This window comes from Cinclus cinclus, chromosome 1, assembly GCF_963662255.1.
Source record: "Cinclus cinclus chromosome 1, bCinCin1.1, whole genome shotgun sequence".
NCBI lineage: Eukaryota > Metazoa > Chordata > Aves > Passeriformes > Cinclidae > Cinclus > Cinclus cinclus.
The window spans coordinates 117,455,898-117,477,905 of NC_085046.1; the positions used below are offsets into that span (position 1 = coordinate 117,455,898).

The following is a 22,008-nucleotide window of genomic DNA, read 5'->3' on the forward strand; positions in this document are numbered from 1 at the left end:
AAGGGATAGATTACATAATTTACTTAAATACTTGGATGACACATAATGTCATTGGTCATGCAAGACTTAGCTTGTTTTTTCAGTTCTCATATTTAATTTTTTGTGTGTTTAGGGCACATGTTAAACATTAACAAAACTTTGTGTTTAAGGTGTAATATGCACAGAGTATTAAATATGATTGAACATGAACCTATTCATGCTATTAGACACATGTTTAAGGAGTTATTTATGACTTTTGATTCTGTGACTTGAGTTCAACAGAATTGAAGAGATCGGTGGGAGAAGCTGTTCCCAGGCTCATATCAGTGTCAATATTGGCAAAATGTCTTCCAGGCAGGAACTGTCATCAGGAGCAAAGCAGTTACTTTTTACTGGAGGAGTAACCTGTACTGGGACTTCAGAAGGAAATCAAGTAGGACTCTACTCTGAGGTTAAATTTGTTAGAGGAAGTGTAGGAACACTGCCTTCACACCACAAATACTACTTTTGGTCATAGCAGTTATGGCTAGCTCTCAAAATATTTGGAGAGAATATTTACAAAATGAAACATAATTCGGCTGTGATTGATTGAATCAGCTTGAAACGCTTCTAAATCACTTTCGATGCCACTAGAGGTCAGCACTAGACATTAAATAAATGTCCTGAACACTGCAAGTTATTTAGAGGGAGTGGTGATTTTTGAAAATATATACTTCTATCTATGCTTGTTTTGCAAGTGAGTGTGAGTTCACACTACCAGTGCTTCAAGATGGTTGGAAGCAAACCCCTTCTTCTCGATGCTCAGATTCCCCAGTGCTGTGAGCAGAGTCACACACTGAACTATTCAAGCTGTACCTGTCCTCAAATGCCATAGTGCTGAGTACAGTCAGGGGGAAAAAGCAGTGTCAAACCCTGTCCTTGTAAAGGCTTCCAACGGCATAAGCAGCCCAAACTAGTTGACACTACTCCACTCTCACACCACACAGGGACTACTGCATTTAGCTCTGGGCACCCCAAGATAAGAACATGGACCTGCTGCAGCAAGCCCAGAGAAGAGACACGAGGAAGATCAGAGAGATGGAAACAGGCTGAGAGAGCTTGGCCTGGACAAAAGAAGGCTCCAGGAAGACCTTACAGCACTTTCCAGTACCTAAAGCAGTCCTGCAAGAGAGCCAGAAAGGAACTTTTTACCAGGGCATGAAGTGATAGGACAAGGGGCAATGGCTGTAAACTAAAAAAGAGTATGTTTAGATTAGATATTAGGAAGAAATTATTTACTGTGAGGGTCATGAGGCACTGAAACCGATTGCTCAGGAAAGTTGTGGATGTCCCATCCCTGGAAGTCCCCAAGGCCAAGCTGGATGGGGCTTTGAACAATCTGGTCTAGTGGAGGTTGTCCATGCCCATGGTGAGGGGGCTAGACCTTGATGATCTTTAAGGTTCCTTCCAACCCTAATCACTCCACAATCCTATGAAAATAACCATTCTATGATAGTTCCTATCATGATCCCGTGACAATCCCTTTTTACTGCTTTAAGGATTGTCTCAGAAGTGCAGCAGTAGGGAATTAGGCCAAAGACAAGCACTTGAATCAGGGATTAACTCATTATGTTTTTCCACCTTGTGCTTCAAAAAGATGCTTTCCTTCTATTGCAACTCTTGTGTTCTCCATCATCACTGTCTGGGCTTCTGCAAACATAGACACTGTTTATAAGATTTTAATGTAGCTACTATTGATAGGCAATGGAACACAGAATTTCCTTTGCTATAAAGAAAATAATCTTGCCTGGATAAGCAGTGTTATCATCATGTTTTTAAACAACCTTTAAAAAATCTTTATCTTTGCTATAACCTGCTAAATGATGCAAATGAGTTGGCAATCATAATGCAACAAATGCCTGTAATTTTTTATCATGTTGCAATCTGTGCCTTCATCATATATCACTGTCTACTTTAACACAGTAGCTGACTAGGTATCAATACACAAAGTTCATTCTCAGTGTAATAGGCACACCTCTTTCATAAAAATTTTCATGTTGGTTGGTTTGTGTCCTTTGGTTCCTTGGTGTCACTTTTCTTCCACTGAGTACATCAGAGCTGGAAAAAAGAAGGCTGAACACACAGTTCAGAATTATTATAAATCTGTGAAAATATATTTTGTAATGTTTTGTGTCTGTATACATGTACATATATAGATGACTTATTTTCCATCTGTTTTTTTTTTTTGGTGTGTGTGTGTCTCATATTTAAGAAAATTGGCTCTGAAATATCATCCTGACAAGAATCCAGACAATCCAGAGGCTGCAGAAAAATTTAAAGAGATCAACAGTGCTCATGCAACACTGACTGATCTGTCCAAGCGAAACATATATGACAAATATGGATCATTAGGGCTCTATGTGGCAGAACAGTTTGGTGAGGAAAATGTTAACACCTACTTCATACTCTCAAGCTGGTGGGCAAAGGTAAGCTGTCATTTTCTTTTGGAAATCAAATGTTATAATGTGCACAATTACATACACAAGAAACCCCCTGAAAAACATGATCTCTCTACAGGCTTAAGAAATAGTATGATATGACTCAAAACGAAAAACTTAATCAAACTATATTATCTGGAAAATCATCAGTGGCAGAGCGTGGTGTAAGCTCAGACTAGCACCAATACTGAAGGTTTTCTCTTTTTTTTTAACCCAGTATATAATTATAGTACATGTTTTGTAACACTTTCAGACATTAATTGGATTTGAATCTAGTGCTCCAGGTTAATTTTGACTTTCTTTTCTGTAATGACTAAATAAAAATGACTCATTATTCAAACACAAGAAGTCCCATTTATGTGACAACCAATTAATAACTTATTAGGGTACAAATGTAGCTGTATTTTTTGCTATATATAGCACACAACATAAGCAAGCAATAATAATACATAACACTGATTATGGCATTATATATCTGCCCTGGTCATGGAGTGAGAGAACTCAAAAAAAGCTTAGAAGAGTGGAATGGAGGAAGAGAGTAGGACAGGAAGAGAATGATACTTCAAAACCCTGCATATTGCTCAAGAAAAAACACTGATGGGCTGCTCTAGTCATGAAGGAGTTGGGTTCATTTGTTCCCTTATCACATTGCTGTCCTCTAATATTTAAATATTTCAAATTCAAGTGTTTCTGCAAATACTGAAATGTTACAGATATGCAACAAACAGAATTGCAAATGTGCAAAATCCATGCAGTCCCCACCTGCTTCCAGTGACAGAAGCACAGGAAAGCTCTCTGCTGGACTGTGACAGAATACATAGAAAGATGATCTGTACTGTTTGAAGCAAGCATGCAATAGCAGCTTTTAACCGAGAACTGTGGAACGCAGGTTTCTCTGTTCAGCAAGGAACAGGCCAGTGCTGCATTGTCCCACATTCCCCCTTTTAAGCTGGGAAGTCACTTGGGCACTTTGGGGGTCTGAGAAGCCATAATTTGACTTCTGGATCAGGATGAGGCAGAAGCTGCTCAAATGCAGAGCAGTGCATGAAACCAATGCAGAACAGTGCATGAAACTAGTGAATAAAGTACTGGTGTTTAAATTAAACTTGCAAAGGTGCTGCCCCTGAGAGGCTGGTTGGATGTTGCCTGCTTGCAGCTGCTGTAGCTGTGTCCTGCTGCAGGCTGGACACCCCATCATAGCTACTGTCATCTCCTGATGGATCATTCCCCCTTGTCTTTGCTGTTCACCCTCTCCTCCTGCCTCTTTGTCAGTTAGGTGGCCTCAGCACTGACAGGGCAACTTGATTTTCAACATCAACCTGTGTTGATTTCTTCAACAGTTTTTGGCAAAAATATTTTCTTCACTGTTCCTTCTTTTTTTTTTTAGCTTCTATTTTTCTTTTATTTGGTGATCTTTAATTGAGATTTTATGCAGTATAAAATCCTCTGGGGTCATAAAATCAGGTACAGAAATAACCACTGTGGCTTTGACTCATAAAGAGAGCAGTGGGGAGTACCGAGAGAAGCTAATAAGTCCCTAACAACTAAAGGGGAAATGTGAGGATAGATTCAAGCAAGCTGTATCCCAGAGGTGAGACAAGACATACTGAAGATAATTACTGCTTCCCAGTTTTCAATACTTTTGTACAAAAAAATCCAAAATAAGTATATAGAGTCACTTGAGGATTGGTGGTCTCTCTATGTCTCCCCCAACTCAAAATCCTGCCACCCCCAAAGGACAAAGAGGCCACCAGGTGGTTTTTTGGGGTGTTTTTTTGCAAGATGAGCTCACTATTTCTCATGTGTTTTTAACTCATGCACAAATGCTGGGTCAATCTGTAAGTTTTATATTGGTCAGCATAATACTATTTGAGTCTGAGGCATCATCTGCAGATGACCTCTGGACCCCAGATTTCCTTCCTTCTGGTGGAGGACAATAGGGACCACAGCCTTGTTATCTTCCTCGCTGACTGCAAACCTTTCTCTTCCCAGCACACTCATACTGGGAAAATCTGATAGTTGCAAGGAATTTTATCATTATCAGTAAGGAAACTCAAATGAAAGGAGAAATGAAAAATGAAAACTACTGTTCGTTTTCAGAGTGCTGGACTTTTTAGCAGGCATATTAAACTGGGAACATACAGACATGGGTAATGGGAACTCGAATTGCTTCTCCACTGGCAGGCATAGGGATTGTTTGTTTAAGTGTTTCAGCAAAAAACAATTTACCCTCTACCATTAAGATGTTTTATTGATTATATAAATAAACTGATTTTTGATTTAACAGCTATGATAAAATAAACACAAAAAATGTTTAAACATTAAAGGTATCATGAATAAACTCAATGTGTTTTCCCCTCCATACCCTTTCATTCTTTTTTTTTTTCTACTCTATACATTATGGTGATGTATTTTCCATTACGGCACGAATGATAAACAATCAAATAACTTATTTTTGGAATTATAGCACCATTTCAGGTGCCTGTTAGAAGGAAAGCATTTTATGACAAAATGTTGGAGTATTCTTTTTGTTTAAAACCACCTTGCTCACTCTAGATACATGTTTATACTAATATTAGGCATATAAATTGTTTTATTACCTTCAAAGATGCTCCAGTCAGCCCCCACTAACATTAGCTCAGACATGCATATATTATATTATTTGCATAGCTCCGTTGTCTGAGTTTGACAATATCCTGACATTTGTGCTTACTTTCTTCCTCAGCAGCATGTTGTCTTATGAATATAACAAATAGTAAAGGGCAGACTGGATAACTATAATGCTAAAGCCTAGCTGTACTTCCAATCCATATACACCTGCTGGCCACAAAGCTGTGCTGCTTTTACCTGCGCATTCAGAGAATCATAGAATGGTTTGGTTTGGAAGGGACCTTAAGGATTATCTAGTTCCAGCCCCTGCCATATGCAGAGAGAACTCCCACTAGACCAGGTTGCTCAGAGATTGATTCAGCCTGGTCTTGAACTTCCAGGGATGGGGCACTCATAACTTCTCTGGGCAACCTGTTACAGTGCCTCACCACCCTCACAATGAAGAATTTCCTCCTAATATCTAATCTAAATCTGCCCTCTTCCCATTTATTCCTATACATCAGTTTTGATTTGCTTTCCAGGAATGTCACTAGTTTTCCTTTGATCTTATACCATTATGTCCATGAAGGGATGTCCATAGAGATTTATTCTGTGTCACAAACATTTCCATGTAGTCCTGAATCTGCCTTGTGTCAGGAGCCAGGCTGCTGTCATGTCCCTACAGAGCACAAACTGGCAGTGCCAGCCTAAAGGCTCCCCTTCCACAGGTCCCATTGCTGTGATGCAGCACACACTTGAACATCTGGGGAGCTGTGCCGTGAACCCAGGCACTGACTTCATCTTAAGGAAGAAATCTCTGTAAATTTAAAGTTTCTGGTTCTTGACTCTTACTAAGATGTCTGGTCTTGGCCCCAGGCAATGGTTTTTGGCTCTCCTGAAGCCTCTGTGTTTTGTGCCATGGGGACAAGAGTGACAAAGGTGGGAAGTTCTTGCTACCTGAGTCTCCAGATCAAGAAACAATAGTCTGAGGACTATAATTTAGGAGACATCATCTATGTGGTCCTGCACAGGCTAATGGGGGGTGAGACACCCACAATGGGCAGTTCAAATACTCTTACAGCTGAATATCCCCCTGGAAGGGCTTCTAACTTCTCTTTGACTGTGTGGGAAGTCCCTAGCAGCTACAGTCCTAAACTGGATGCCTTAGTTCAGTGCCCAAAATTATGTGGGATGCATCTGGGTCTTTGTTTCTTTTTCTCTCAGCGTTGTTATTGACAAGAATTTGCCAGTAAATAAGTGTTTGCAAAAATGATCTTGAGCAAATGAGTCATTTTAAAGATGGAAATTAGTCATTTTAAGGTGGGTGGGGTTTTACATACTGCCTGGAGGGCTTTTCTGAGGGCCATCAGCAGAACAAGAGACTTTCAAATGTTGAGCATGTGGGGGCCTGCTGGTTGGTGTCTCCTTTGTGGATGTGGTCCTTAGTAACCAGTAGGAGCTTGTGGGTGAGGAGGGCTTTGGAAGATCTGGCCTTGTTCAGTCACTGGGACATCAGGTGAACTCCTGTGAGTGCCATGCGCTTAGGAACCATAGTTCCTCTGACGTTCTGCCTTCAGCTGTAAGAGACAGCCACAAGTTTGAGGAAGGTCACTGCTGACAGGATTTTCACCCCACTGTGTTTAACCCAGGGCCTGTTTGCAGTCTGTGGTTTGCTGACGGGCTGCTACCTCTGCTGCTGCCTCTGCTGCTGCTTCAACTGCTGCTGTGGAAAGTGTAAACCAAAGGCACCCGAGGGGGAACAGCAGGAGTTTTGTGTGTCTCCAGAAGATTTGGAAGAACAAATTAAGAACGACATGGAAAGAGGTGTGTATTGTGGGGGCTTACCATGTTGCAAAGCTGTTCAAAACAATCTTTAAAGCCTGTAGTCCAGATGTTCTGCTCACAATGCTGATGCTGCTTCCAGACTTCAGTGGAGATGTGCCAATTCACTCTAGCTAAGACCACAATCAAGTGAATCTCCCAAATTATGTGTTAATGGAAAACCAAACTTATGGCTCTTAAAACTATCTCCTGTATCTCTTTTGAAACACACAGTAAAAGTCTTAGGGCTTATTTTAAGAGACAATGTTCACCCTGCAGCCCCCATGCCCATGTTCCTTCGTATCTTAGATCCTACATTAATACATTAGGCTCTGCTGGACTAGTGCCTGTCACATCGGATTGGCCTGAATAACCTGTCATTCAGACTTTGCTTCTGTAAAATTTATTCCTGCTTGTGGTGGATATTGTACCCATTCAAGAGAAGTCTTCAAGAAAAGATGCAAAGTTTCCAACAGTAAGGTTGTGCAGCAACCCAGGAGAGTATGCATGGGAGCTACCCTGGTCCAGTCCCTCTCCCATCCAGCCCACAAGATGCTTACTCTCTTCTGCACTGGCAGTAACAATTCTATCTTACCCAGGTCTTGGATAAAATCCAGGTGTAAACTAATCCTCTCAAAAATATTCCTGGCCCATTTAATTCTCCGGTGTGCTTCATGGTGGAGTAGGCAAGTGCTAGCTTAGGGGAAAGAGGAACAGGGAACTTAGGAGCCAGGAACATGGGCCTGTGGCAGCACAATGACCTTTGCAGCAGGTCAACCTCTTTTTTCGGCTTTGCTGCATTCCCCCAGCTGTACACTCAGGTTTTGGCTATGCCAAGGGATGATGGCGATGATTTCTTAATTTGGCACTAGTGTGGGATACATGTTTTGAACAAAGAGTTCTGTCCTAGTGTGCCAAAGGCAGGCAGTTTTGCCTTCATATTCAGGGGAAGTAGAAACATCTCAAACTGGATAGATATGTACAGGTGAGAGATGCAGTGACCCTTGCTCCAGCTATAAGAACACAAGATACCAGGGAAAAACTGAGGACACTTATCAGTTGCAAATTTATATAAACTATGACTAAGAGTATGGGTGTTTTATGAGGAAAGACCTAAGAAGTCAGCTCACTGTTTTTCTCTTCCATTGTTATGGAAGATCTTATACTGTTATATTCTTACATTTATTATGCTTAAAATAGCACTGCCAGATTGCAAATGTCATGTTCCCTTAGCAGTAAGAAATTTTTCCCCCCCAACTTTTCACACAAATTTACCCTTCCATAAATATGCAACAAAACACTTGTAGTAGTTGAAACAAATGCTATTTTTGTAACGCCAACGTGTGGTGGTGTTTTTAAATTGATTTTGCCTAGAGTCATATCAAGGTAAACACAGTCAGCTTAAAAATTGATCATACTTCATCAGTCTCTGCAAAGGCAGTAAAAGCTACTAGTGAAAACTTTATAACCACAATACCTTATTTGAGACAAATTGAATAAGCTCTATGCCATTAGGCACCTGAAAAGTGCAAATGTAAAATGGGTCTTGGTCTTCATGATTCTGTGATACCAAAGCCAAGTCTGAAGTAGAAGGATGGAACTTTGAAGAATCAGAATGTTTAATCTCTGCCTGTTTTGTTTATTTGTTTATTTTCAATGTTTGTTTGTTTTGGTTTATTTTTATTTTTAATTTTAACTCTCCCTCAAAATCCAGCACAAAATTCCCCAGTGGCAGAAACACAATCGCTCTCTCCTTCTGGCACAGGTTCCAGAAGGTATTGGTATTATTCTTTAATTTTAGACCCCCTTTACTCCCACTGAGTCCCACTGAGACCAATTTTAAAAATTAATTTTAAATGCTTAGCAAAGTACCAGTCTGAAAAATTAACATCATGTTGAATATCATGTTTTAAGTATTTGGAATACAATATTAAATATATAGGTAGGGTCTGAAGAAAACTATATCTTTATACCTTTCCTACCCTCCTCTTCAGTCTTGCTACATTTTCCTCCTAATCAAAACCATCAAGTCTCAGTAAAGCATAATACTCTTTATTTTAAAAGAGATCAATATATAAGGAATAAAAATAAAAACTTTATGACAAAGGGTAAAATGGGCATCTTTTCTGCAGCTGAAAGGAAAACAGGCAATACATTCAGGAAAAAAAAAAACAAGAATGACAACAGATCAAAGTGTGCTTCCTCTCTTCCTTCTTCCCTTGTTGCCCCAACCTCAGGCATGCTGGCCAGAAAGACACAGCTGACATTTAGAACAACAAAGACTGTGCATTTTTGAAAGTTCAGCTATAGAAATTAATACTCATGCCTCCCTTTAGGTAAATAATAGAAATGTTCCTGTATATAATTCAGAAACAAACTGTAATCACTTGTGCAGCAGATTTAATTTTGGAAGAGGAGATTTTATTAGGAGCTAAGTTCTTTACATGCCCTCTGAGCACAGACTGAGCATTCTAGCCAGTGATTAATTTCTTTGCCTCCTGCTGTCCCCAGCATCTACAGTATTGATAACCAAAACTTCTTGCTGAGGTCAAAATACAGGTTTTCAAGCTAAGGCCACACTAAAAACTATCCAAACATTTTTTACTCAGTCATTGCTTTTCAGAGGAATGCATAATTGATAAAGCATCACAATTCCTGATGCTAAAAACCTTTGACACTGAGCCCTTAGCAGCTGTGCTCAGTGGAAGCTGCCTGGTGCTGGTTGAACTGCTCAAAAGAGTTGAGATTTAGACTTCAACTATCGAACTGACATGACTATAGTAATTTTTCAGTTCCTCACATTTTTCATTAACAAAAGGCAGGTTTTATGCACTTGATTTCATTCCTCAAACTAACATACCATAAAACATAATTATTAGGGAAAAAGAAAGAAGTGTGAGGCCAAAGATTCAGTGATCCATTCCCTAAAATGTAAGAGCAAACTGAGTAGTCACTGAAATCAACACAATCATGCCAAAGGCTTCAATTCTGTTGAAATGCTATTTCTCTAGAGAAAGAATTTCTAGGCGAATTTATATTCCTCTAGAAGAATGTTTTAGTCAAATAAATTTGACTAGTTCTAGTGCTCAGCTAGTTCAATGTCTCCCTTGAGAGCCTAATTTTACAGCATGTACTTCCAGGGGTAAAATGAATATTAGAACTAAAGGAAATTAGGGGTTTGCAAGCCCTGGCACATAGCTTACAAGGATTTCTCCTCACAACTATTGATTTGTACCAGAAGACTCTGACCAGAGCAGAAGACCAAAAATTAAGTATTATGTTTGGGTTATTACATTTTAAACACGACATTTTTTAGTGTTTCAGATCAAACATGACATTAGAAAGGTGCAAAATAAGGTGATCTGTGGTATCATGCCATGATGTTACAGGTAACCTGTCAAAATGCACTGGCAGAGGGAAGTATCACTCGCTTCTCTGCAGCACAGACACGTGCAACACTTCATCACTTTCCCACACACATGGGGCAGGTTGACAGATTTTGCTTCCACTGAAGTTGATGTCAAAATTTTTGTTAACTTTTGTGTTCCCGGAGGAGGTGGCATTGGAATTTGGATTGCCTTTGTACTTCAGGCTGTAAGGATGCACTCAAAGCAGTTTGGCAGGTCTGTTCTCTCCTGTTCAGTTATCATTGTAAGAACAAAGCAAGGCATTTCTAGACCAACCTTTATTTTACAGAAAATGAATTCTGGGAGACAAAAAAAAAAGAGAAAAAGAATAAAAGAACCTGAGTAGAAAAATACTTTCCCAACTCAGAAGCAATAAGTTTTTATCACTTCATTGTCTCCTCCACACTCCATATGATACAAATGTAGGCGAACAGCAAGCAGGAGCTATCTATAGAAAGCAGTTTAAACTGTGAATTCTGCCTCACCTCCATTCTGCAGCTTGCCATTAGCAGACTATATTTGTACAGTTTATTATGCCACGGGTCCCTGTTCTGCTATAAAACCCTATCATAAATCTTAGAAGGGTGCAAGCAGCAAGATGCTTAGTGAGGGTGTCAGCTAAGAGCTGTCTGCAGATCAGCTGGAGGCAATACGACAGATTTGCAGTGGGTCCTGTTCTCCTGTTGCACACCTGGGTATCACAGCAAAATGAACTGCTAATATCTGCCCTCCAACAACAATCTTCCAGAAAATGAACAACTTGGAGGCAGAAGTGGGTGGGAAGGAATGCTGCTAAGAAATCTAGAAAACACACAGCAACTTAAAAATGGATTGGAAGTGCCAAACTAATATGAGCCTGAGTTGAGCTCAAAGCATTAATTACTCATATACTTTTAGAAGTTATGAAACATGCCTATCTTTGACCTTGTATCTAAATATGGAATTGCCCATACAGAGAAGCTGCTTGGCATTTAATCATTCGTGCCTTTCACCTTGACAGAGCCAAAGTTGTTCTACCCCCACTGAGTGGAAGCCGTATGGCATGCAATTAGATTCCTGCTCTGGGTTAAGTTACTCCTGTACATTACATCTTTTGCCCATGATTCATCCCATCAACTGTCATGTAAACAGAGGGAAATGTCAGATGAGATTTTTTTTCCTGAACATTTGGTCATTTGGCAAAAAAAAGTCATAATTTGTATTCAATTACTGTGGAGGCTGTGTTAGTATCAAGATATAGATAGTCCAAAGTTTTTCATATTAAGCACTTCATTAAGATGGCTGAACTTGTAAAAGTCAGTTTCTGAGACTTGAGTACTTCCCCCCCTCCAAAAAACATGCAGGTTGGAAAGAGGCCAAGGAGAAGGGCAACCAAACCTTGCTCTTTATCAAATGGAACACAGTAGCCATCAAGGAACTCTGTAAAGACTTCACTTCTACTTTCCTCCACTCTGCACGAAGTGAGAAAGTACACAACAGTAAGGATTTATATAGTGATAATATGAAGTTTTGGTAGTTCCAAATTCATTAAAACAGTAATTCCCAGAGTCCTATTGCATACACATTGCATAAGACTTCAAATTCAATTTAACATTTTTTATTTAACTAGCTGGCTTTCAGGATGTAGATGATTTCTCTCCTCTAAGTGTATTACTATTACTGCTCATGCATTTTTTCCTTTTGACTCTCCTCTTTCTTTACTGTTAATTCTGCCTTTTTCAAGAGTCCTTTTTGTCCCATTTTCACAAACACTGTCAAGGTTAATGCTTGCTGACTCACAACACTGCTGATTTTATTCTGCCATTTGTAGGAATAAGCACTTGCTATTAGAACAGGCAGGAACCTTTAGCCTGCAAAACACCAGGCAGGCTAATGTCCAGTCTAACAGCAGCAGCAACACCCAGAAATCTGCCATTGTATAAGAACTAGGAGTATGAGCATTTGTAGGCTTGGTGTGGGCAGTGCCACTGTGTACCCACACAGCTGTCTGTGAAACCAAATTAACCTGTAGCCAGAACAGCAAATGAAGTGTCATGGTGCTAACAAAAAATCTGACTTTGGTAGCAAGTGAAGGGTTCTTAAAGTAATCGTTATTGTCCTCTCCAATTTAGATGGAGAAACTCCTATTACGCTCCAGCCAACTAATGTAACTGAGAAGACACAGCTGATTGGGGACAGCCATCGGAGCTATCGCACGGAGTCCTAGAGCAGGACAGTGACCTGTTGGTGCTTCTCACTGAGTCTCACAGTGAGAAAAACATGTGATGAGTTCTGCAGCCTGTGTTCATAGTTGTCTTTGAGCTAATCAAGAGTAACCTGACAGTAATTTCCTACCAAGGCAGAATTGCCTTCTATGCTTCTTCCAATAGGTTGATACCTGCACTGTGTGTGGAGATACCTGCAGCCTGTACAGAGCATGCTGGTCTCTCACAGCTTCAAATTGTCTTTGCCTCTAATAATACTCCCTTTGATACAGCTGGTCGTCTCCCTGCCCTCATCTCTAGTTCCACCTCCCAGACACAGTCTTGAGTCCCTTTGTGGACACACTGGCTGTCTCTCCCTGCCCCATGAACTTTCCTTGCATGCAGCAGTTTTGCTGGATGTGAAACATTCCTGTTGGTGGCAAGACAGATGGGGCTCCCCTTACCAGAGGAAAAGTGCTATTTGAAGGACAGCTAGTGGCTTGCTGGGACCCAACTCTGGCAATTATAAGTTATAAATCCTCAGCCAAGACAAAGTGCTTGGAGATTTTTCTGATGGCTGTTACACTGCGGGTCACTCCAAATACAAACACAAACACACACACACACACACACACACACACACACACACACACACAGAGGCTCTGTGTCTTCCCCTGCAAAAGCTGCAAACCGATGAGACAGTGGGCGAAGACCTTGGGAAGTGAGTGGAAGGCTGGCGCTGGGCTGTCCCAGATTGTCTCTCCTCCTCCCACAGGCCCGTAGCAAAGCTCCTCCTTTTGGTTCCCAGCCAACAACTTCCTGCCAGCTGGCTTATTCCACTATGACCTTGGCTTGTGGCCCTACTGCCCTGCTGGCACTGGGCTGGGAGCCATCACACCAGCACAGAGGCTGTGGGAGCAGCAAGGACTTGGCAGGGAAAGCAAGCAGCAAAGGAATGACCGTCCTCACCAGCTCACTGGGGTAAGACTGAAACCTCCCTTCTGTGCCAGGCATGATTTTAAATAAAGAGGCAGGAATGAGGTGATATTCAGGTGTACCACTGCACACACACAAATCAGTGGAAATACGTGTCGGTATGGCTAAAAGAAGCATGAAAAACTTAGACCACTAATTTGTAAGAGCTAAAGGAATACCTCTTAGATCTTAAGCTTAGCACCTCACTGATTTGACTGGGTTTAAGCCTGAGGCATCTGAATTTCTCCTTATTGATCATTTTACATCAATCATTGTCAGTTCTGTGTATATTCTATTTTTGCATGCTGTGGTCTAAAGAGGGTCACAATGTTCCACTAAATTATACAAACTGGTGAATATATAACTAGCTAAAAGTGTTGTTCCCTTGCTTGAAACTGGATCCCACAGTTGTGAAACATTATTATCTCACCTTTGACATCAAATGTCATTCAGCTAAATATATGGGGAAATAATGTATTTTGTAGAACCAGCTGTAACTCCGAAGTCAAGACATACTGCTTTCAATGTTTCTTTAGAAGTCCCATAACACAAGGATGTTTTCAAAACCAGTACTTCCTGTTCAGGTTATATATGTGTCCTCTGGATGCAGACACTGGTGACAGCCAGCATGCACATTGCCCTCAGAAATGGCCCTGGTTTTCTGCTTCAGAAAAGATGGAAGATCCTGGCATGGCCAGAGTTGTGCACAGACACTCATTTCCTTCCTACACACAGGCTACTCTTTGTCCTCAGTTGCAATGATTTTGGAAACCACTGGTATGTACATAACTCCAGACCGCCATCCTACCTGCCCACTGAGGATGTGCCCATCCAACCCAGTGGTGCCAGGAGAGGGGGGGCTGGTGACACCACCCTGCCACAGAGGAGACATGATCCCAGAGGCATGTCTTTCCAGTGGTAGTCAAGTGTTGCACATCTTCCTGTCGGGAAGATGGATCAGACAGCGCTGGGCTACTGTGAGATGGGCAGAGCCCAGAGACTGGGTGTGTGCTGTGGACACCAGGACACACACTCCTCCTTTGGCTTTCTTCACTATTCCCCTTTTCAGGGTGCTTGTTCTGGCGTAGGATGTTATCCCCAGTGAAGGAGTAGGGAGAGCACATTGTACATAACAAATCTGCAGGTGAAGTAATTTCCTAAGTTTCATTGTCTGGTAGAGAAATTTAGTGCGAAAATGTCTCCAAATGTTACCTGGTGACTGTTTCCAGCAGAAGGCTGAAAAAGGCACTGGGAGAAAAGTGTGGTGTAAAGCTACATTTTTTAAGTGGAATTCTTTCCCATGTGAAATCCATCCTCCTTTTCCCATGGAAGTCACTGGGAATTACACCCTTGATTTCAACAACAGCTACAGAGCATGCCTAAAGACAGGAATGAAGAAGTAAATCCTATAATAGCAAAAACAATTGGGAAATTTTTTCACATGCAACAGCTCTGATGGGTATAGAGGGCCAGAGCCAAAGTTCACCAAAATCAAAGAAATTTTCTTCATGGGCTTGAGATGTACTGCAAATCATGTGGTTCTTATTTACATTTTCTAAATGAGAGCTTTTTCTTGGGAAAGATATGACTCGATCTCACAGTGTGAAGCAGAGATGGACAAGTTGCTTCATGCTTGCAAATCCCTTTTACAGACATAGGTCTCTGTACAGAAGAGCCACAACACTTTATTTCAGTTAGCAAAAAACCTCAGAACAAACCAGTGACCAAGCCTCTGAGGGAGTTGTCCAGGACTTGCAGCTTAAAGATCTGGGTGTCTGAACTCATGGCTTAATTTCAAATGGGAAACTTAGTTTTTAAAGTGGAGCATTTGTGTCTCTCATTGATGTGAAGACCAACTATTCTGAGGACATGTAGAGAAAGGATGAATAAAGATTTAAGTACTTAGCTCTTCAATGTGATTTTACTCCTTTGTTTGCTTTTCAGAAAAGTTCCTAACATGAACACATGCTATCATGATCTGGTTTTGTGTACAGTTCAGTTGCACACCCAGAAGTCTTCTCAAAGTGTACAGAATACTCTTTTTTTCCTGCTTTGCTACATTTATTTATATGCAAACTGCCACATATTCAAATCTACCTTGGCTGTCAATCACTCTGACTAATAAAGGCTGTATGTATGAATTGTAGCACTCCCTTTACCTTGCCACACTATCAACAACTTCATTCCGGTAACAGCTAGAGAAGCTGTTGAGACAGCTGTCCAAAGTTATGGCTTTGCACCCTGGCAAGTGTCAAGCAGCAACTCAGGGTTTCCCCGAAGAGGAACTAGTTCTTGGATTGCAGCAGATGTGCCAGCCCATGCAAAGCAGCCAGAGCTATGGCCACACACTGTAAGTCCTTTACTTAATGCAGAATGCTTGTAAAAAACATCATCAGTTTGACACAGTGGTGTCACACAGTAGTTTCACTGGAATCAGTGTCTATATGGAACAATTTCCCCCAGCAAAAGGTGTGTGCAGAGTTTGGAACCATGGTGCCTCTGAGGACAACAGCAGGCATCCTGAGACTTCCAGCACCTCACTTTAGGGTTTTGTATCTGTTCAAGAGCCAGCACAGAGTGCCAGATAATCTGGGTGTGCTACAAGACAGGAATATCTCTTACTAGGTTGGTATCCAGTCTCTGTGACCACAAAAGCCCAAGCATTTGAATAATAGACAAGGGGCAACTGTTTTGGCTATGTGTATTCTCAAAGATCTGTTCCTTTGTGTGCTTAGATATTAACACATACCCAAATTCACTCAAAACACCAAACACAAGAGGCAGTGTAGACAGTTTGGGTGTACCACCATGTAACTAGTTATTTAGGTAGTTTGTGCACTTTTACAACAAGTTTGTGGGATAAGTCACAATGCTTAATACCAAAAACTTCAAACACAATTGTATGTCACTTATTTTGATTGCCTACATTGTATAAGAATGAATACCGATATGATTTCAGTCAAAACAATTACAGCTCTGCCTCTTTGTAGAATAAAATCATTAAAAAGAATTGAAGAAGCATGCTAAACTGAGCACAGTTAAAATTATTGATTTATTTTTTCTATCTTATCATTTCCTGTAGAAGAGAAAAGAGTGTGCTCTTATGAACCAGGGAGAAAGATCCTAATGATGACCATAACCCCCTTCCTTCCCTCCACAAACTGAAGTCAGATCAGTCATCACATCCAGCTTCTCCTTTCACTTTGAGAGATGAATGGGTGCAGAGTTTCGTACAAGAGGATACAGTCCTTCATGCCAGTATCACCCATCCCAGGGTTGGGAAGGCAGTAAGACGGGACAACTGTTGGTGGTTGGCACCTATGATAGATAAACACTGATTAAAAAGCACAATTTTCGACTAGGGGAGAGAGTCAATACTTGCTGATCTTAGAATGGGTTAGGTAGGAAGGGATCTTAAATATCATTCAGTTCCAGCCCCTGGCCATGGGCAGGGATGTGCCCTGTCCAGCCTGGACTTGAACACTTTGGTTGGCTGGATAAGAAAATGTATTACTTTTGTGGCAGTATGTACAGATACAGCCTTATGCTGTAAAAACAGTGTCTAGACATTTGGAAGAGAGGAGAGGAGACTTGGAAAAATGACCCTCAGAATTTCAACATCCTAATCAGCTGCGATGAGACAAAGGGATCTCAGCCGGTATCCTCCTGCACTGACTTGCTTTGTGGCACGTTGGAGTATGAACACATATCTTGTTGTCCTTTAGAAATTCAGGAGGTGTTGGCAGTCCTGCATTGGGCATAGCATTCCCTGCTCCTGCAGGAACAGCCGCTCGAGAGCGAGACACAGCCCACAGGCTTGGTTTGCGATGCTGCCGTAACTCTTCAAGAAAAGCCACCCTATATGCGAAACGTTAAAGAGAAATTGTTAAAAAGCAGTTTCCATGGAGAGAGGAAAAAGTTAAGCGTCTCCTTCGAGCCGGAATCGAACCAGCGACCTAAGGATTCCCGCGGGGCACAGCCTCTACAGTCCTCCGCTCTACCAGCTGAGCTATCGAAGGGACCTGCCACTCACCGCGCCGCCGAGCAAGAAGATGGCAGTCAGCTATCTCGCGCATGCGCAGTGTACCCTGCGTTCGGCCGATCCTGTGCGGCGGGAATGCCAGGAGCACCCGTGCCTGAGAGGCGGGCCGGGCCGGGGCCGTGATGGGCGCCGGGGTCGTGAGGGGAGCGCCGCGCACTCGCTTTTCGGTATAGAAGATAGAGGGGAAGGCGGCATCCCATGCGGGGCCAGTGGCGCAATGGATAACGCGTCTGACTACGGATCAGAAGATTGTAGGTTCGACTCCTGCCTGGCTCGTGATTGTTTTTGTTCTGGTTGCGTGTTGAAAGGGGCACGGTTTTCCATCCCATCTCACCGTCCTGGCTTCTTACAATCCTCTTATTTTCTCTTTTTTGTTTTTCTTTTCTTTTTCCCATCTGATCTCAAGATACTGACTTCGTCAGGAACTGGAGTGACAGGACAAGGAGTAACAGGGGGAATTTAGATTAGAGATTAGGAAGAAGTTCTTTGCTGTCAGGCTGGTGAATCACTGCAGCAGGTTTCCCAGGGAGGTTGTGGGGGTCCCAGCTCTGGCAGTGGTCAGGACCAGGCGGGACCAAGGTACGATAAAACCTGAACAAGGCAAGCATGTCCTAGTGGGAGGCGTCCCTGTCCCTGATGGCCGGGTTAGGACTGAATGATATGTAAGGTCCCTTCCAACCCCTTAAAATTCGATGATCCTATGATTTAATCCCGTTTATCTGCCTGTAGAGTTTCCCAAAGCAAAACACCACTGTAGGCTTAAATTTTTATTTATTTTCTTTTTTTTCCCCTAATTAACCCAATTAACTCACCATTACATTACACAGGGGAGAAACCTTCTGGCCCTGGTAGAGCAGCAGTGTACTCCACATTGGCCTGACACTCTATGGTTACTCCCACAGGTGACAACAAAGAAAACAACCAGGGGGTCTCTGAAGGCAGCAAGCAACGCTGCTGTGATTAGGAATGTTGTTTGCATTCTAGTTATTCCTTAGTCTTCAGAAGTACAAGAGCATCCTTGCTGTGCAGTTGCATGAAAAGTGTGATTTTGCGGCAAAACCCAAACGTTTTTTATTTATGTAAAGGTTATGCAGTGTATAAAGGAGAGCTCGCAAGCAGGAGAGGCAAGGAAGGCATTCCCAATGATTAGGGAGCACACCATGGCTTCAGAGTAACCAATTACCAAATCATAGAATATTTGGGTTGAAAGAGCCCTTTAAAGGTCGCCTACTTCCAACCTTCCTGCAACGAGCAGGGACACTGGGTATCTACACCTTTGTCGGGCTGCTCAGAGGCCCAGAGCTTGGATGTTTTCAGGGAGGCAGCATTCACCACCTCTCTGGGAAACCTCTTCCAGTGTTTCATCTTCCAGTGTAAAAGATTTCTTCCTTATATCCAGTCTGAGCCCACCCTCTTTCAGTTTAAAACCATTACCCTTTGTCCTGTTACTACATGAGCATGGAAGAAGTTCCTCTCCAGCTCTGCTGGAACTCCTTTAGGAGTTCTGAGGTCTCCCGGGAGCCGTCTCTAGGCTGAACAACCGAGATTCGCTCAGGAGAGTTCCTTGTACCCTCGGATCTCTTTGTGTCTCTCCTCTGGACCCACCCTGTCAGCTCCATGTCTTTCCTGTGCTGAGGCCTGCGGAGCTGGACGCAGCAGCGTGTGGATTCAGATGTCCCAAAAGAAGTGGTTCGCGGCGGTATGAATAAATAACTCATGAGTGCTGCTAACACTTGGAAGCCATGTGTGCGTGTGGCTGTAAAGGGCCCTGCTTTAGCTTCAAGACGCACGGCTGCGCTAAAATGTACAGCATATATCGGCAGAAGTCGAACGTGCACTCTCCGGATGTGAAGTTGGAGGTGCTATCCATTTCACCCCTGCCTCCACACCGTGCCCAGGCCCGGCCGCTCCCTACTCCCCAGAGCCTGTTCCCGCCTCTGGCCCCCGTGAGGGCCGACGCTGCCGGGAGCGCGCGCCGAGCCGCGGGCGGGGCGGGGCGGGGCGGGGCAGCGCCTTGTGCGGCCGCTGGGGGGCGGCGGCCGTGTCCCTTCGATAGCTCAGCTGGTAGAGCGGAGGACTGTAGAGGCCGCGCCCCGCGGGAATCCTTAGGTCGCTGGTTCGATTCCGGCTCGAAGGAGACGCTTAACTTTTTCGCTCACGTTCATGAAGACGCTCCTGAAGCCGGTTACAAACGCTCGATCCACAAACAGTTCCATTTTTTTTTTTAATTTCCTGAGGGAAAGCAAATTAAAAAAAAAAAACGCAAAGAGGTAGCAGCCCTGCAGTAAGTACTAAAATACGTGTTGCAGCAATGCTTCTGGAAGTGCTTTGCTGTTTTTCATAATAATGTTATTATGTTTAATAAAACTATAATTAATTATTGTTTAATGAGACTTAGTAAATAATATATTTTCGTAATCACAGAATTGTTAGGATTGGACGGGACCTTTGGAGAGGTAGAGTCACCTAGAGCAGTTTACACAGGAGTGTCTCCAGGTGGGTTTTGACATTCCATTACCTCCCTGGGCAGCCTGTTCCAGTGCTCTGCCACCCTCGATGTAAGGAAGTTCTTCCTCATGTTGAGCTGGGATTTCTGGTGCTTCAGTTTATGGCCATTGCTCCTTGTCCTGTCAGTGGGTACTGCTGAAAAGACTCTGGCAACATCCTCATGGCACCCACCTCTGAGATACTTATATGTCTTAATGAGATTCCCTTCTCAATTTAATAATATATATTTGGCACTCTCCTATATGAAGGCAAAAATAATTAAGAGTTTTTAGTTCAGTCTTAGCTAGTTTTGTTGGTCTTCTTTCTCGTGGTGATCCTTTGTGTTCTGCTCTGGACAGTCTCTCCTCATTTTGCATGTTCCCTTATGTGATGCCAAACAATCTGTACTAACTAATTGGACTTTCTGTGATGCCAAATAATCCTTATAAATGAGGGCTGTGAGCACCCTGGCTGACAGGAGTGGATAAAAGTCCTCCACCATCTCTTGACTTAAGGTGAGAGATGTGATGTTTGGTCCTTTGGATGTGCCAGAAAGGGTGACATGGGATGTTCTAGCAGAATGTGGAGCAGAGGGAGAGGGGTCACAGAAGGGGTTTAATGCAGACAGATGTGGGCTTGCTTAGGACATAGTTAATAAGAGAACTCTACTTTTTTCTCTCCTGTGTTCTATTGTTTCCTTTTTCCTTCAAGTCTTCTTTTCCATTACAGGTGCTACGTGGGGTGCAGAAAAACATGCTTGGCAACAGCTCCTGGCTTGGAGAGAGTAAACGTGTCTGAAAGTGTCCAAATCTGTCTGCATAGCAGGGGGAGAATGGAAGTGAAGTTTTGTCCTTCAACAGAACCCCTAGTGAGTCTTCTGTCTGTGTGGGAGTGTTTCTCTGGGGTAGATTTCAGATATGAGAGCAAGGAAGACCCACTCTCTGTGGGAATATTATACAAGCAAGGTTATCAGCAGGGAAACAGACTTATGAAGCTCAACAGGAGTCAGACCTGCACACTGCTTCTCTTTGTGCATTTTGTCCCTGGCCCCAAATACCTCTTTATTAATCAGTATGTATTTGTGCATGTGTATGGACACACACAGAGACACCAACAACACCCTTTTCTTCCTTCTCTTCCAGCATGGTGCAGTGTATTCTTCTCAGGAACTGTCCCATGAGGAACCCAGGCATGAAAACCTGCCTTTTAGGGAACAGAGGCATCTCAGTGAGCACAAATTGAGGAAAGATATCCATTTCCTTAGCTGTCTGTTATCCACACAGCATGGTACTCACTAACAGTCAAATCTGAATCCACAGTCCAAAAGTACATCTCTGTGCTATTCCCTGGTGTGGGACAGGGCACAGACTATATCTAGGCCCAAAGATTTATTTTATTCCCAAGAGTCACTCCTTCCTATATAAACATCTCTAAACTCCTTTGTTCCTTTTCACTGATTAAGTGAATTAATTTCACTTCTCCTAAAGGATGACTCACAAAATAAAAGCACACACAGACTTATTTCAAGAGAAGGGATCATCTCCTTTTTTCCTCTGTCTCCATCTCTAAGATATTTTTTTTCTCCCACCCACTCAGAAAGAATTGACATGCATGCATTTCTGTGTGATACACCTGAGGGAGAATGAAAGCCAGGAAAAAAATCAAAAAACAACCAAACAACCAAAACAAGCGAACAAAAAGCCAAAACCAAACCCAAAACAAAATGTCCTGGTATCAGGGCTAAGCAACTATTCTACCTCTTGAGCTACAGCCTGCTACATTCATGTGACTGTTTGGCTCAGCTTCCCATTCTTCTAGGACATGCTCATGTATCTAAAAGTACTAAATGTTTTTCACTACAGTAGCAAGCTATTCAGTGCTTGCTTAATGTTTATATAGGAAGGAGTTGACCCAGTTGAAAATTCCCAAGGATGCTAAGTAGCATGCGTGAGCATCAACATAATGGAACACAAATTTACATCTCCAGCTTTATGAACTGCTTCGTTGTCTTTTGGTTTGTTTTGTTTGTTTTATTTTTTTTTTTTAAT

General features: G+C 42.3%; 1 protein-coding gene and 3 non-coding genes across 4 annotated transcripts in view; 3 read left to right on the top strand and 1 right to left on the bottom strand.

Annotated features, from left to right (window-relative positions):
* Nucleotides 1-12,479, top strand: part of DNAJC5B (DnaJ heat shock protein family (Hsp40) member C5 beta) — a 28,927-nt gene extending 16,448 nt beyond the window's left edge. The window contains exons 2-4 of the mRNA XM_062502038.1: nt 2,231-2,444; nt 6,695-6,869; nt 12,385-12,479. Coding sequence (XP_062358022.1) covers nt 2,231-2,444; nt 6,695-6,869; nt 12,385-12,479 — 484 coding nt within the window. The remainder of the gene's footprint in view (nt 1-2,230; nt 2,445-6,694; nt 6,870-12,384) is intronic.
* A 4,880-nt stretch (nt 12,480-17,359) lies between these two features.
* TRNAY-GUA (transfer RNA tyrosine (anticodon GUA)) lies at nt 17,360-17,450 on the bottom strand. Its single transcript is given in 2 exon segments — nt 17,360-17,395; nt 17,414-17,450. It is a non-coding gene; the product is annotated as a tRNA-Tyr (tRNA).
* A 226-nt stretch (nt 17,451-17,676) lies between these two features.
* On the top strand, nt 17,677-17,749 carry TRNAR-ACG (transfer RNA arginine (anticodon ACG)). The gene has a single exon. It is a non-coding gene; the product is annotated as a tRNA-Arg (tRNA).
* A 1,770-nt stretch (nt 17,750-19,519) lies between these two features.
* On the top strand, nt 19,520-19,610 carry TRNAY-GUA (transfer RNA tyrosine (anticodon GUA)). Its single transcript is given in 2 exon segments — nt 19,520-19,556; nt 19,575-19,610. It is a non-coding gene; the product is annotated as a tRNA-Tyr (tRNA).
* The last annotated feature ends 2,398 nt before the right edge of the window (nt 19,611-22,008 follow it).